Source organism: Empidonax traillii, unplaced genomic scaffold (assembly GCF_003031625.1).
Source record: "Empidonax traillii isolate 1590-97213 ecotype Southwest subspecies unplaced genomic scaffold, ASM303162v1 scaffold331:size1191723, whole genome shotgun sequence".
Lineage (NCBI taxonomy): Eukaryota > Metazoa > Chordata > Aves > Passeriformes > Tyrannidae > Empidonax > Empidonax traillii.
Window position 1 is genome coordinate 773,916 of NW_020955524.1, and position 17,950 is coordinate 791,865.

At 35.7% G+C, this 17,950-nt stretch overlaps 1 protein-coding gene across 2 annotated transcripts in view; it reads right to left on the bottom strand.

Annotated features, from left to right (window-relative positions):
• The window catches only part of FBXW7 (F-box and WD repeat domain containing 7), a 181,866-nt gene that overhangs the window by 76,811 nt on the left and 87,105 nt on the right, over positions 1 to 17,950 (bottom strand). The window contains exon 1 of one of the 2 annotated variants that reach the window (XM_027891814.1): positions 4,547 to 4,916. The exons of the other annotated variant lie outside the window; for it this stretch is intronic. Within the exon in view, the coding sequence (XP_027747615.1) occupies positions 4,547 to 4,693 (147 nt within the window). The 5' untranslated portion in view covers positions 4,694 to 4,916. Of the gene's footprint in view, positions 1 to 4,546; positions 4,917 to 17,950 lie in introns of those variants that run through there. 2 annotated transcript variants of the gene reach the window in all.

Genomic DNA, 17,950 nt, shown 5'->3' on the forward strand with positions numbered 1-17,950 from the left:
ATAAAGCCAGCTTTATTGTGAATATTTTGAAATCCAGAGCAATGGACACACTCTTTTATGAGAAATAAGCATAGGGACAAGAACAAACTTCCTTTCCTATTAAACATCAACTGATCAGTCCATGATCTGTACTTCTCTGACATTTTTTCTAACACAAAAAACGGAATTTGAAGTAAAGACTAAAGCAGCTTTGAAAGAAAGTTATTTCTGACAGCCACTCAAAGAGGCATCTTACCACTAATGGCCATCATCAAGTTCCCTGCCCCAAAGCCCAGAACAAAAAAATTCTCTTGTGGAAGACACAAGCATGTGGGAGTGCTCTGATTTGTTCAGTGACAGACTCTGAAGATTACCTTAAGTTTTAAATAAGAAAATTAAAACACATACACATATATATATGTGCACACATGCATATTTTCACACATTTTTTTCTTTATGTTCTTCTGACAGTCTCTTCTTACCTAATGGTGAGAAATTCTGAGGGAAAAGAATCCTTTATTTTAGTTTTTGTTTAAGGGGAAAATAGTTTAGTGCTTTTCTATATTACTCAGAACTGATGCAAAGTCAGGTGCAATATAGGGAAGTGTAAAATGAGAGGAATATATCATTTCAGAGAAAGCTAAGTAGTTTTTTTGCCCATTAAGTAACATCTTACTGTCATCGATGAAATAAAGTGCTATACTCAAGCAAGAAATATGATTTGTTTCAGAAAAATTCAGGACTACATTCCCCTGAAAAACTGAATGGAGACACTACTTGGCTGAACTGCTGGTGCAAGCATGGATTTGACTGATAATAAAAAGAGTGTTTTGGTTGTTTTGACACAGAAATTAAGGGATAAAGAAAAAAGCCCAAATAACTGAAGTTGTTCATGCATAAATCACATTAGTATTTTAAACAAACTACTAGAACACCAGTCAATCAGGGAAAGGTTGACTGAAAGTCTCGTTCCAAGTGCTCTACTGTAGTAACAAACGAACCAATTCCATAAGTAATGTATAAGACCAGTGGATGCTCTTATTTGAAAAACACTGGGTGGTATATAAATTAATGGTTAAAATGGTTTATCCTATGTTCACTTAACATAAAAATAAACCCTACAATGAAAGTATTTCATTGATGAACTACAGCTGATGAATTGCCAAAAAACTTGTTTGGATCTATCTTGAGAGTGAAACATACACACATCCAGCAAAAACATTGTCACAAAATGGAACAGCATAACAGAATCTTAGATTAGAGAGATAACAATCTGAGATTACAGGCACTGAAAATGGATACATTTATTATCTTGACTTCTCTAGCTTGGAACACCACAGGATGCACACTGAAACCCCTGCTTTGTAACAGTTCAGCGCTACTTTAAACCACTTGAAGTGAAGGAACCCTGCAAGTGAACAAGTCATTCTCACAAATTCTCCAGCTTATTAGCACTTCTTAAAAGCATGTATTTAATGTGATGAAATTGTTACCCAGCAGCCTTCAAGAGCAACAAGTACTGAATTTTCAGGGAAAAAAAACCTGGAAAACTAAAGAGGGAAGAAATCTATTTTTAAAATATAGCTTTTGAAATAGTTAAGAATTATGAGTTCAGAAGGAAAAATACTTCTACTGTTGGTGGTTTAAGAGCGATCTAAGTGAAAAATCACATAGTTAATTAAGAGACCAATTTTTTTGTCAACTGAAAGTATTCACTGTGGCAAACAAAATATGGCACTTGATTTTGGAACATACGTGACATACGTGACTGTCTTTTAAGTATGTTCAATCATCAGCTGCAGTTACATCGCACCGAAGAGCTAATGATATCTGATACTTGAAGTGTGTACTAGCTGAAAGGTATTCATTGCTTCTTCGTGTTATACTGCAAAATCTACTTCAGTGCCTACAAAAGATATGTTAAAGGCTAAAGAGGACCATGGCTATGCCTACGTTTGATGATACTGCATCAGAGTTTTCTGTAACAACTTTTAGGAACGCATAGGTTTACTGTGTAAGTGCAGAATTTCTAGAGCTATGCACTGAAGTTATTCTCAGTGCTACACAAAGAATGCTAAGTAATACTATTTTTAACTGGATTCAGAGTAGTGGTATTGCAGACAAGTGTTTTAACTACATGAGCAAACTGACAAAATGCATAAGGGCAAACTGTTAAGTCCTGTGACCATTTATAGTGCACTTCTTGATAGAAGCCCAGTATAACTAATGCAGAGGATGCAGAAGCCGTGAACTGTCAGCTCCCATAACGGAAGTATTTTTACTCTCAAGGATCACAGTACACATTTTAAAGATGGTTTGTTAGGTCTAATGTACAATTAAGGAGGGGAAGAAATGAGTTCAAACAAGGAGAAGGTCAATAATCTTTAAGTCAAGTCAGGGTTTGAATGGCCCAAATGTACACTTGTCAGGAAAAGGTCGGCATCAATATAGTACTAAGTCAATAACCTGGAAGCAAATGGTAGCTTGTGTTGTAAAGCACATCCAGCTTAGCTCTGAACATACAGTGCTAAATAATTCAATGCATTTCTTATTAAATGAAAAGTAGAATTTTTAAAACCTAAATGTTGCATAGTAGTTAAATCTTTGTGTCAAAATTCCTATTTTGCAGAAAAATACTTTCTTTGGTCCTTGGTATGTTTAATAAAAGAATAAACCTGGAAAACAAAAGTATCGATTCTCTCATTTGTTGATATGAAAAATTGGGCTGGGTTTTGGTATGGGTTTTTAGAACATGCAGAAAGGAAAATGGAGAACATGTATGCAACCTACGCGCGTTAGCACAGAGGGAACCCAATATGGTAATCGTCATGACTTACGTGTGGGCTTTGAGTGTTGGAAGGCATGAGATTAAAGGTGGAGCTCTAACCTCTTCCACTACCAGCAGCCGTCATACTGAGAATTGTTAGTTTCAGAACACAGGACAAATAGATTGATTACACACTTTAGCTGATAAAACATACATTTAGAGCGTTTCTAAATTTCCTCATTAGTCCTAATGTTAAAAGAAAGGTAAATGCTGAACAGCTTCTCAAATCCTCCTAGAGCTAAAACATTAAACTGACTACTTGAATGTGGTGTAAGACAGGACAAACAAGATCATTCTGGTCGTTTTGGAATAGCACAAAATCTGCAGAGAACTGCTTTAGATTTTGGGAGGGTTTTTTTGTATTTGTGATAAGTTAATGTGTGATCACACTTCTCATTACAAAAAATACACACATAAGACATCAGCATTAAAGTTCCAACAGTATAACATATTAATATAGCCACTAAAAAGACTTGTGAAATATATCTACTAAACTTATCTTCCACACTGTATACTATGCTTTATCCAAGACAAAGGAACTAAAACTATCCAAACATATTCCAAATGTTTATCTTCAAGGAAACAGTTCTCAAACCATATAAAAAAAAAATTAAAGCGCATCTACTAAAATACAGAAGATTACTTTATCACTTTCAACATTAGGAAATGTTCCTATTCCATGTTCAGCAAACGCATGTGTATAATATCTAATTTCAGAAAAAAATACTTGTCTGAAATGCACATGATCCAATATTAAGCAGACGTGTATATATATATATATATGTTCTAATTTTTGCATTGCTGCAGATTGACATTATGTTGCTAGATCTCAATGCATGCATACCTTTTACATATAAGAAGTGTTCCAAGACATTCCAAACAACACAGTAGAAAGAAATCAAACTTTCCAGGGAGATCTTGTCAAATTTAGATTCTGTCTGTGATTTAACTAAGATTGCTAAAAAGTAGTATGTTGACATTGAAGGAAAGCCAGCATATTTACAAAAGGTGAGCTAGATTTTAAAACGTGCATCAATAAACTGAAATAGTATTTATTCAGCACCAATACAAAACTCGTATGTTTATTAAGAGTCACTTTATTAATATAGTTCCTGAAGCTGTAGCATAAGACCCGTGATAGTTTGTCAGGCTAGGATTGTCTATATATAAACTATATCGCAACCACCACATAGTAACATGCTATTTTTATTTTCTGTAACAGCAAAAAATGTTATCTTCATTACTGAGTTACAAAAGTATTAAAATTGTATTTCAAGAATTCTTACTAAAAATGTTTAAATATTAATTAGTTTACCATTTCTAAATTCTCTGATTTAGTATCCAGTAAGTCACATAAGCCAATACAATTCAGAACTGAGTTCAGTGAATTATACTCCAAGCTTCACCACCTAAAAGAGTGAATAACAGCCAAATACACATTTATGAATGCACCTATTTTGTACAGCATTTGTTTTCTTCCCCTGCATGGTTTACAGCTATGAAAGAATCCCTCACATGTTCCTTTAAATGAGTAATAGCTAAGGCAACATGTATGGATTTTAATTAAATTAAAGCAGAAGAATTAATGAAATAAATTACCACAGGGCTCCTCTGTGGCACCTTGAGTGAATAGATAGTAACAGACATAAGGACTTCCTCACGGAATGAATGCACCATGACAAAGCACTGAGCTACAAGCCAAGTGATCAAAATTCAGGTTTTAAAGACTTTTACACTTACCCGCCTACGGCAGAACGGCAAACCCTGGGCAATGATGCTGATGCTAAATATCTTCATCACGGTTTGGTGCGGTAGAGGTTCTTTGGCACTTTTAAGATCAACAGGAACCAAGCCATGGTTGATGGCAGTTTTCCCAGGTTTGGACATTTTATCGTTCTTACTTTGTCAAGTCTACTAACACTGCAAGAACATTGGTAGAAACTTCGCTCTAAAGTTGCATGATTTTTTTTTCTTTTTTTTTTAAAGTTTCAGACTGGTGAATCAGCTCCCCACAGCTTGCTGCCTTTGTCTCTCAACCTTCTCCTGCCAAGTGTCCTGACCTGTCTGCTGCTCAGTGAAGTGCAAGCTATCCTAGTATAGACAGGAATTAAACTACCAAGGGGCAGGCAGACTGCTCCTGTCAGTCAAACAGCTGGTGGACCTCCCCTGCAATGTCAGAAGAGCCCTTCTCCAAAAAGGGATCTGCAGATTGAAAACGAAGAAAATCATGACTGCCTGGAGTTTTAATAGCCAGAGCCTCTTACACCTGCACTTTAAAGGAAGAATTTCCTTTTTTTTTTTTCTTTTTTTTTTTTTTTTTTTTTTTGCAAGTTGGCATTGCCCTTTCAGAAGGGGAATCCAAGGAGATTGCAACTTTCAGAGAGTGACAGCATTGCTGCACGATCAACTCCACCACTCCACAAGCAGGTTTGTTCTAGACTGTCACTAAAATCAAATGAAAACCTGACTTGGACTTTTCTATTTCTCAGCCATAGCCTCCACAAACATAATATACTGCTAAGTCCAAAAGTTATAAAAGGAAAGCAAAATGGATCAAAAAAAAACAAAAGGAAACAAAATGACAGTCCCCTAAAATGGTTGCATTGGTACAAAACTTAATTTAATAAAAGTAGAAGCTATTGTTGTACTCCAGCCTGCCCTTCCTCCTCTTTCCCTGCCGCTGTGGGGGGAGCAGCAGCCAGGCTGCTTTGGCTCTAAGGATGCAATGCTACAATAATCTTCCCTCTTCTGGCCATCATGAGTTTGGGTACCAGTTTCCTCAGGCCTATCCATCACAACTGATGTAAAGGAGAAGGGCTCTTCCTCCAAAGGAACAGCATACCTTGAAGGATGTGGGGAGAGGTCTGCCTGGCCTTAGCAACAAACCTGACTGAGGACCATTTTTCAGGAAAAAGGTTTGTAGTCCACCAAACAAAGCTGAACAGCAATGTCTAGTACTCAGATTTTCCACAATTAGTTTGCTTCCATTTTAAATAATTTCTTGATCAAATTAGCTTTCCTACAATGCCTCTAGATTCCCACAGTCCCTTTCTGATGCCTATACTTCGACATGTTTCTTAAAAATATATTCATATTTTGAAAACCTTTTTTGAGCAAAACTAAGTAGAAAGAGACAAAAACCTGTGAAAATGTCTTATGAAATTGCTGATAAGAGATGCAGAAAACCATCAAAGCCCTTGTATGAACTAAGTTAGTTCTGTCCAAAACACAGAGAATAAATGACCATTAAGAAATCTTACAAGTCCCTTTATGCACAAACCAGCAAAGATAATTAACTGTATAATTATGTGAGGGCAAAAGAGGGAGTGCAGTAATGCTTTAATGCTCAGAGCACAACAATGTAACTTGACAAAAGACAGCATTAAAATATGACTGTATTAGCATTTCCACTTAGCCCTTTGTTTCCCCTTCAAAAAGCCAAAGCTGTAAGCATGTCTCACTTGCATATACAGGGCTCCCCTGACCAAACATTTGCATGTGGAAAGGGTTTTGGTTTTTTTTTAAAATAAAATAAAAGAAGAAAAAAAAACCCTAGAGTTTCATTGAGAGTATATACACATTACAGTAAGCCTTCACTTATAAGAAAATATTTCTCAGACAAACAAGACAATCCTTATTCAATCCTTATTTCTTTACAGATGTTGCATAGTTGCATACACAAAAGCTGTGACAATGCTGGGTAGCACAGAATTTTCCTGCACAGATGGCTGCTTTTTTTTATTTTCTACCATACAATTCAGATGTTATTCTAAAGTACATTTAGACGTACATTTCCGACTAAAAGACTCTTTACATCTCCTACTTGATGCTTCATCCTACAACCTCCAAGAAACAGTTTACCATTACACTGTACTCAATAGCAATAGCATTAGTTTATAGCTCCATTCTGAATTGCTTCATATTTTATACAACAAGTACTAGGCTTTCACTTGACTGGAAAGCTTCAGAATAAGTGTCTTGGAATCTCAGTTTCATTCAAATAAGAAAATTTCACTGAAGTACTCCAAAGAGGGTAAAGAGGAGCCTTTTGTTTCTACTTTGAATAACTAAAGTGAAGAACGGAGCCAAAAGCTCAAAAGAGATCAACTCACATACCCTATTGACGTATCATTCAAAAAGAAGCAACATATCAGTTTTCCATTTTGATTAACTGGTTGCCATCTCAATAGTTCTGACAAAGCATGAAGTTGACCTAAATCTATTTATATAAATACAATTTGAAATTTTTATAGTATGTAATACAAGATCAGATACCGTATTCTGCACAAAGCAAGTCTTACTTTCCAGTTTAATAAATATTTGGTATTTCGTTTGATTGCATACAGAATTGTCTGCATGCGTGTGTGCACTAAGAGAAACTGCTGAAATAAACTCAGTTTTAAAGGAGTATTTTACTGCACAATTGCTGAAAGAATTTGACCGCGTAGCAGATCACCAGCTGTTATTAGTTGGTATCAGAGCCTAGCATCTTATTACGTTACAGGCTTAGTTCTCCCTTTTTTTTTTTTTTTTTTTTTTTTTTTTAATTATTAGCTCAGAACAAAAGTGCAAAACAGGAATATAACTTGGCCCATTTATAAATTTACATAAAATTGGGGAGCAAACAAGACCGAGGTGTCGCACTCTCCAAGCACTGCTCACCACGCAAGTCTCCAGTCACAGGTTATTCTTGCACCTCTGAAAAGACAAAACTTGGGATCGCCAGCCCTTCTTGTGTGGTTTGAGATGAAGACCCAGTAGTACATTGTTTTTTCCTCAGGAACTTCCAAAATATTCTAGAGTAATTCCACAGGGACACACTTCTATCTGAAAAAGTATCATGTTCGCATTCAGAGTAGCCTCCTTTTTATGTGGATAAAGCCATGACAGAGTATGGCATTTTTTTTCTGTCCCATATGACATTACAAAGCTAGATTTCATACTTGACCATAGCAATAAGAAAAAGCTCCATTTTTATATATGTCTATTTTCCCCTGCCTTTTTTTATCATCATCTCCTGGAAAAAAGACTTGCACTAGCAGATGAGATTTTGCTGGACCAATTTTATTTCCATGTATCATCACTTTCTTTTCAGTCTTGTATTTCCTACATGTTACTGACTGTAGGTATCATTGTCTTACAGCAATGTTAAAGGCCCCAAGCTATGCTGAACAGCTGTAAACATTTAATAAGTGAAAGTCCTTAGCCTGAAAATACAACACAGTCTAATTTAAGCAGTAAGTGGTTGTAACAAGAAGACAAAATGGTGAGGGTTGACTATCTCAGAAGTGTCAGGAATACATTGAATGTAGTAGATATCACTTATTTTTGTATTTATTACACATATAATTCTAATATAAGCTCTAAATTAAAGTTTAAAGAGCCACTGTTCTTTTAATCTTTAAAAGTGTATTTTTACATCGTACACGGTGAGAACATGTATAAACTTGACAAATGTGAAATTATGAAAAATTGAGATTTAATGCTTTGTAATATATTTTTCTAACATCCTGTTTCCAAATAAAGCGAGGCCGATTTCCAATGGTGCTCCTTTTAAGGGCCCTCCTGTCCTTGTAATTGGAAGATAATGTTTGAAATCAGATCACATAAAAAGAGTTTGAAAATACTAGCTTGAGATTGTCATGGATTTTCAACTGTAAACAAAAGAAACTGTTTCTTTTTGGCCAGTTCAGTGAAGTGGTGGTCTTTGTAAAATGAAAGTAAGTAAGTAAGCAGTAGTAATGTTTATACCTTCCAGTCAGGTCACAGTTTTAAGACACGGATCTAAGAAATTACCCCAACACTGAAAACCAGCTTACACACACTGTATAGATTTTCTCCCAGAGCTGACAACTGCTTTACATATTAACATTACTGGAAAAAAAATTTTTTAAATCATGACATTTTAATATGGAGATGGAACACTACAAGACCTACAGAGATCTAAATGAAGTATTTGTAAATATAGAAAAATTAAAACGCAGACAGTAGTACCCCAGAGAGGTTCTCCACAGTTCTTAACATCGGTGAACAGCTGCCCTCAAATGGATAAAGCAGAGCACTGCAACATTTCAAAAGTGATCACCTCAAATCAATCTGAGTAACATAATAATCCCTTGAATATAGTTCATAATATTCAGCCTAAACAACATCTGTAGTAAGCTACGCGTAGGTATTGCACACAGAACGCACAATAATTTACATTATACACAAGTTTATTATTCCCTTGATATTCATGCTGGTCGCTGTTGGTCTAGAAAGACCGAGGACCACTTTGTCAGCATACTACACTAGTAACTACTCACCTAGCAACTGTGGTTCCAAGTTTATTTATGTGAGTGATTTTTAATACCAATATACAAGTAGTTTTCAAATGACACATTGCACATTAGCCTGTTTTGTACAGGCAAACAAACAAGTTGTATAGATAAAAGGTACTGCCGTACAAAAATATCTGCAACTGTATTAGTGGTGCTGGACAGAAAAAGAAACTATTGCTCTAAACAGACTTTGTTCTATCCAAATTTACTGAACAAAAAAATCTGCACATATAAGAAACAATAATAACCCAGACTCCTGAAGAGGGTATGGAGGGAATCAATGGGGATGATAATTTAGATCTTATGAGATCAAAATTTCCTAAATTTTGACACCTGAATAGTATGCAAAAGGGCCAAATCTACTAGTTTAAACATGCAAACTGATGGCTTTCTCTGTAGTTCATGAAAAAATCCCCAGGAGTAGACCTGTTGTAACACAAGCAATGGAAGAACGAAGCCTGGTTGCAGGTTAGATTAGTTCAAATTGTGCTTGAATTACACTACATCTTCTCCAAGGCCTTGGGGTCCCAAAATGTCAGGGGACCTACGTGGAAGGCTCACTCTCAACAGTCCAGCCACAGCAAAGCTTTATTTCAGCCTTCTGCCTTCCTACGAGTATTGACTAATAAATGACTTCTATGGTTTAAAGGAAGGAACAAATGTCGACTGAACTGTTTAAACTATCATAGAATTACCCAATTCCACAAGAATTCAATTATGTCTTACCAGGTAACATTCACTTCATAGAGTTCCTTCTCTGCAAATGCACTAATAAGTCTCTCCCTTTCCTACCTACCCTCTAGTTATCTTGAAAACTTGTGTAATCTCTCTCTTTGCCAAACTGGGTGAAAATTAGTCAAGAAATGCACAAGGTCTGGAAAGGATGACAGACAATGACAGGTAAATGTCTCAACTGCACAAGCTTTATTTTCTTTGGCAACAAAGCTTAAGAACACAGTGAAGAAGAACCTAGATTTTCTTAACTCAGATTCACTCAAATGATAATTCGTGGTTATAATTCTGGCCATATCCAGGTATGGCCATTAAAAACTGCAGTGATAAAAAACATTTCTATCTAATACAACAGAGATAACTTACAATTTTTGCCATGAAAGAGCAAGGAGGAACTATGGCTTTTGTAATTGCTGGTGGAAGATGGTACAACTTGTATGACGCTCCTGTATTGAAAAGAAACTATAAAAGTCCAAAAAATTATGGATAAGGATGATGCTAAAGCTTCTGTCTGGCAAAACACTTCAAAGGTAGCATTCCCAGAAGTCCACTAGTACAGACCAGGCAAGATGTGAAACATCAAGTTTAGCAGCAAAGGGGAAATCATCAGATAAACATATCTAATAGACATTTTTCATGCCTATGTGTGTGCTCATATCTGTTTAAGCATTCTAGCATTTAAGTGTGAGTGCACAGAGAAATAAAATGAGACTCAAAGTTGACATACTGCATTTTAATACTTGTGTATAGCACTTAACTACACCAGCCTTGCCCGCTGGGGAGTCCAGCAATAGGTCAGAGTAACCAAAAGCAAAGGTTCACTACTTTCAGTTTCTAATTGCAACCACCAATGGAACTGAGTTTGAATGTCAGCCAGTAAAAAAATAACAGATCTCCACTGGATCTGTTAAATCCCACAGATGATCTTTGCAGCTAAAAGGAAACAAAAAGTTTCACTGGAGACTCTAATAGCAAAAAGGAGAACACTAGCCTTTCCCTCCTCCTTTCTCTGGCCATTTTTTCCAAACTCTTCCTTAAACTGGCTGTAAAATTTGTCAAATTTTTGAGCACTGAAATAACTCCAGTAAGTAGGATACCTGAATACCCTCAGTTTTTATAGTTGCGAAGTCATTTTTCCACTACTTTAAACAGCTCACAAAGCAGCCAGATGCACGATGAAACAGTGTTTAGAAGTGGAGAGTAGACAAGACCTCCACCTTTGGGCAACAATGAGATATTAGATCAGTTCCCTTTGTCCAATACTGGTCCCAAAGAGACACCAATGATTAAAGCTTTGTAAGCATCTCACCAAGTACAGAATTTCTTCTCAAAAGAAAAGGAAGGGAACATGCAGGTACATGCTGCTCTGCCCTCAGTCACAACGGTAACTAGTGCAATAGAGCATTTGACTAATTACAAGGGACCATTTGCACAAGTTAACTTTTTGTAAGGTCACATGGAGGGCTTGTGAAAACAACATGGACTGTCTGGTAAACTGCATACTGACAAGATTATATAATATCAATACTAATGATGTAATCATATAATTAAAAAAATACTTAACCATGAGCATCTAAAAAAATAATTCCTACCCTATCTAGACATTCCTGTAAGTGTACATAATCACTTCAAACCAGAGGTCTCTATTATTTGGCTTTACTCCACAGCTCCCCTAACTTTATTACTTTATTTACTGTACTATGGGGCCTTGCTGTCATTGTCACTGTTTTAAAAACTATTTTAAAGCATGTATCTTCATTTCTTAATTAAACATTTCAGAAAATATCCTAGGTATGTAACAGAAATCCAGCTGCATCTTCTTGCATTTTATAAATATTCCAGAAATGTCTGTCTCACTGGCTACAATACAACCTGTTGGATAAGCAAGTTTAACCCTTCGGTCTAGTCAGAGTTGCAACAGCTGTTAAAAAGAACTGCTACAGCTGCTCTGCAGGAATTTATTTGCTGACCACTTATTTATGCTGTTGCCGCACCTTTAAATAAAGCTGAGACAAGAATTAAGAACTACAGCAACAGGTAGAGAAGTCGTGCAATATTTAATGCTGGATTAAAATGCAAGTTAAATTCCCAGCTGAGGATAAGCTGAGGGAAAGGAACGATGGTGGGTTTTTTAGTTGGGAGATTGCTTTTATGAAAAGGGAAGATATGAAACAAAAAAATTATTTTTTCATATTGTAAAATTCAGCTTATCACTGTATCACCCTTCCACGTAAAATGCAAGGTTTTAAATGAGAAATTCTCTATTTACATACCTACACATAAAAAAATAAACAAGGCAATACCAAAATATTTAAAACATTATTACCAGTGTCTGAATAATGTATAAAAAGCGCTGCCAAAAATGGTGTTTGGACTTAGACTTCTCTTTCTTTCTATATATTAAATGGGAACAGGAAAAATCCCCCAATTATCAGAAAGGCACTACAATATTTCTGCAACTTAACACACCTAAGTTTTTTTTTTCCTCTGTAGTGAAATTTTGTCCACATACCATTTATTCAGCATTAAGAAAAAAAAAACAACCAACAACTCTGACAACACAGTAACACTCTCCAGATTAGCTCTATTGCCTACTGCCATAATAAAAGGTTGAACAATGTAAATTATTACAATTTGTATGTTCAAAACAATATGGATATTCAATTTGAAACAATATGGATATATTTTGATGCAAGACTATTTTTCTTACTAGCACTGCAAAATACACATAAATACATAAATCTAACAAATGCAACAACTGATTGTTACAATGGCATTCATCTGATAGCACCAAATTAAGCTATATAATCCTTTTCAGCTGGTAACAGCATACTGCAAAGGGGTGTGAGGCTATTTATAAAGCCCAAGATATGTAAAGTAAAGAATGCCTAGACCACAGAAAAAAAGCAGGTAGTACATGGAAGAGCTGGCACTCTTGATTGGTATGGCTGCCACCTTGATCTTTTACTTATCTGTCCCTTTTTCCATCTTTTTTTTAAATTATTATTATTTAGAGGAAGGGGCAGCCTTGCCCCTTGTATTTTTATTTCACAAACACAGGCTTTCTTTGATTTGTTCAAATTTCACTTATGATTTAAAATGCTTGCAAGTATTTAATAGAATTTACATTTTGTATATGGTCAACCAAATCCAGCTTTGAATTTACTGGCAGTCTGATACTCTGACTTCAAACCCTGCCAACAAAGAAAGGCAGTGCAGAAGCACCAAATTCTGACTGGAACAGTGTGGAAAGAGTCAGAGTCTGCCAACAGCCTGTCCTCCAAAACAGATACATACACATACCTGTAAATAGTGTGTTGCATACTTGCTCTAGGGCATGGAATACTAGTGGTTTACATTGAAGCTAAACATTGTGTGGAAGGGTGAGTGCCTCTGGGTACCAATTGAAGGTGTCCTTGCTTTGGATGAAGTCCAGCTTAAAGTCGAGGGACAACACTATTACACTTGGCAAGAACAAATGATCTATACTGAACGATTTTATGTCTGATTTCTTCCATTTGGCCAATTCACTTCCAGTTTCTTAACTTAATTTTTAAATATTCATTTTAATTCATGGCTAGGCTTCGCCAACGAAGATTTGAGAAGGGCTCTACCCACCCTTGCTACAAGCATGTCATTTTAATTAAGTCAAATGTTTTTTGCTTGTTTTAGAAAATCTGACCAAGGCATCAGAGTTGAAGAAATTCTAACATTGGCAAAAAAAAGTGTTTATGAATTGTTATATTTTAATTTTTTTTAGTTCCCAATATATTTCAGTCAATAGCGATCACAGTAGCTGCCATCCCTAAGGGACACTCCGTAATTTGAGAAGAACAAAAGGTCTCCTCCTCTAAATATCGACTGGATACGAATGTGATTTGCACTTACAGGAAATGTTGTTTAAGTAGTAATGGCTTTTGATGATGAATAAGGTGGAATTTATCCCTGCTGGCAATCTGTGGTGGCAGTAAGTACACTTTCCACTTCACCAGAGGTGCCAGGGATTGAACAAATGTATTAAGATATTATAACCATTAACTGAATAATATGTCATGATACAGCTGAAGACCACAGCCACTGTCTTCCAAGACTGAATTACACTGAATATTACTAAAATTCTGAATGTTACTACATTTTAATGAATATTACTAAAATTCACAATTCGTTCCTTTCATACTATGAAATGTATGGTCAGGTAATAAAGTCAGTAGAAAACATGAGCTTTTAGTAAGAAAAAAGTCAAACGAAGTAAGGTTTTATGAAGAAATAGTTAGTTTGGACCACCTTGACTTGGGATAGAAATCTCTGCACTTCCTTAGTATTTGTGTCCTTGTCAGATCCTCTCCCTCTTCCCAATTCTTGTTGTTACAAACTAAGGAAACAAAATTTAAAATTAGGAAGAGTAGGAGAAAGGAGAAATAATGCATAAGAGATGCCCAACAGCAATGCTTTTCTCTTGTATTGCAGTAATTATTACCAAGATACCTATCTACGCACAAGAACTCGTGACTTTAACCTTTAAAATCTCAATACCAATTAACTATTTGTAACATTACATCAGAAGTTGTACCATACAGAATCAATGCACACAAAGTTTTTTTAACATAAAGCCCATTTTACAGTAATCTGGTGAATTCCTGAACTTCTTGGGCCAGGAGAGAATGGGGAGAGCGCTCACAAATTTTGCATGAAGTTAGAGTTTAGACAGCATCTTTATTAACCACCTTATTGAAAAGAAAGGAGAAGATGCTTGTGACAAAACAAACTGTTCATAGAAACACTGGTTCTAGGTTTCACAGGGAATTTTCTAATAGAAACTTTACCAATAAACAAAATTGTAAAACATTCACATGCAACCTAAACAAACTACAATGGCTGATCAATGAGTCTACACAAAATGCATTATTATATCATTACTACACAAGCTTCACACACAGATCAGACGCCATATACTTGCAAAGAAGAACAGTTCATGTGCCTAAAATCATCCTTTGTCAATGGACTTTAGATGCTGTCTGGTCAAATACTTATTTTAAGCATTCTGCCTGTTCAGAAGTGAATAAACTAGCATAAAAATTCACATTGTCTAGTTTTCTCCTTATACTCAAGAATTTGTAAAGGTATGTAAATGACTTCACTGTGGACAGTTTGCTGAACAGCAACATGCTCTGCAGACAGTGAAAAGTCTCCTACAGAAATAAAGGACATACTGCTATTTTGCAGATTACAGTGAGTAAAAAATGCATCAGGAAAAAATGTTAGTCCCGTAGCAGCTGTTAAACACAGTTCTGATCCTCAGGTCACCTACTGTTCCTCTAGCCCCCTAAGCTAATTTCAGATCTCATAATTTTATAAGTATAAGCATCAGAAAAAGCAAGAAATTTCCGCATCATAACTCATATTTCTTGAACGTATACTTCAAATTCACAGCCAAAAGAATATTTAACAACAACCATTTGGGAAAGGAGGTGTCAACAAAACCAAAAATTAACTCACCAGCAAAAGTTTTCCTTTCTCCACACTTTTGATTCACCACTTGCATTAAGTTTTATAACTACTTATACCAACTTCAGTTAAGCTCCAAAAAGAGAAGCAGCTTAAAACATACACTCAGAACAAGAGTGTCCACTGATAAATGCTCAAGAAAAAGCAGCTGTATCACTACAGACTGGAGATATTCAGGCTAATGATCACATCAGGCAACAGCATGTGCCACATAGTCAAGAACGACACAAGGAACAAATTAATATATTCAAGTGGGGCAGAGCTCCCAAATGTATCTGTTAGACAAACCATATTTCCAACAGAGTAAGCATACTGAAGGGATTCTGAAGCACGTTTTCATGATTTCTACTTCATAATGTTTTTGTTATATAATTGGTGAGTTGAAATAGCGTTACTGTCAGGTTTTTTATTTCTTTTTCTTTAAAAAAAAAAAAAATGCACACATTTTCGTTTTGAGAACAAGGATGCAGAGTAAAAACCACATAGGTGCCTAACCAACACTAATTTCAAAGCCTACGAAAAGGTGTGCAACAACAAGACATGCTTCAGGCATCAATTTAATTTATTCTACATAAAGTAAACCAATACAGCAGTTTGAGTAACATAGGCAAGAACCTTTCCAATATTTACCTTTAGGGAGCAATGCACAAGCCAAGCAACCAAAGCACAATTCAAATATTTTACTGTTTCTGGCCCCCCTTGCCCAAGGTGGCTGGCATCTTTTCTGCTTTAGGGTGCTGCCATAAATATACCAGTGAACAACCAACCAATACAGCTACTAAAGAATTACACATATGTTCAGCAGAAACTACTGGACGTGTCTGGTAAGAACCATGGAAATGGAAGGTGTACGCTGAGACAGAGGCTTCACTGCAAAGAAGGTGCAATTGTACATTGACAAATACCTCTGCAGAGAAAACTGGCACATTACAAAGCTCTGGAGGTTTATTTTCCAGTGTGGCTAGTTGACATAAATCCCTTGACTGCAGTTTCAAGACTGACCTCAGTTATTGGCATAGAAGTAGAAAATCGCTTACATCTTAGTCAGCTAGGACTTCAGTCTAGTAAGCAATCACTGTAACAAGAGACTAAATCAGCATTACTTCTTTTCACATTAAAAATAAATGCATCTTTCTGCAGTGAAGGGAAAATAGAAAATCAATTAAAATCTACTCATTAAATAGAATTTTGTAGTCCAAACTATGACACAAACTGTCAGAATCAGTTTTCTGTTAAAGTACTTGTCTTCCTTCACAGACACTAAGATTCTTGATTTTACTCTTTATAAACACTTCCTTACTTCACAAATTATATCACTGTCTTTCTTACTTACTTCACAAATTATATATTATAACTATCCTTTAATTGTTGTAATATTTGTAAAAATCATACTGAAAAGTGGTAAGACAACTTTCATAAAGGAAAAAAACAACAACCCAGAATTTGTTATAAAATAAATTCCTGTAATTTGACTGCAACATTTTAACATAACAGTCAAATTTAATTACTAAATACTTCAAGAACTTTGCATGAAAAAGCTGAACTAGATAGCCAAGTTCTTAGATATGCAACAAACTCTATGAAGTATAACTACATTACTCATAAAGTAGAGCCCACGTATCTATTAGCAAGCTTCAAGATCCACTTACAAAGTAGGGAAAATTTGCAGAGCAGCAATAATTTAACACCAGTTTTACCAGCAAGTGACGGTGCAGGAACAATTCTACTTAGAAAAGACAAAAGTACAGCTAAACGTCTGCAAGCCTTGGGCAGCAAACGAAACCATAACTTAACATAGCCAAGTAAAAACACAGGAAGTAAGTTGTACTTTTCAAGCAAAGCATTGATATTTGTAGTAAAGCATGATGCAGATTAGTACTGATAGGGAAGAACCTTGCTATCTCCAGAGAAATGGAAAATCTGCATTCCTTCCATGGATGCTTTAATATTTATCAAACTACATCTTAATGACAGTTACATAACCTTTCCAAATGATCCTGCATGCTTGGAATCATTAGCACTAAACTGTAGAGTATATAAATGAGAAATAAATCAAAGGTTAAAACTGTTGATTTATATTCATCTCCGAGTATGAATATTTCTAATGTTATTACTGTCCATTACAAAAATAAGGCTCTGTATCAGAAAAGTAAAAAAGAAAATATATTTTAAAACAGCAAAACTTGCTTGAAAATAACTGTCATGGTAATGCAAAAGTAATTATGACTGGCAGTTCTAAATCACAGAATGAATCATAGATTGGTTGGAAGGTACCTCTGGAGATCATCTAGTCCAATTCTTTGCTAAAGAAGATTCACCTGGAGCAGGTTGCACAGGATCATGTGCAGGTGGGTTTTGAATATCTCCAGATAAGGAGACTCCATAACCTCTCCGGGCAGCCTGTTCCCGTGCTCTGTCACCCTCAAAGGAAAGAAGTTTTTCCTCATATTCAGATGAAACTTCCTGTGTTTCAGTTCGTGCCCATTGCCCCTTTTCCGGTTACTGGGAACACTGAAAGGAGCCTGGCCATAATCTATGGACACTTGCCCTTAAAATACTTGTATGCATAGACAAGATTCCCTCTTCT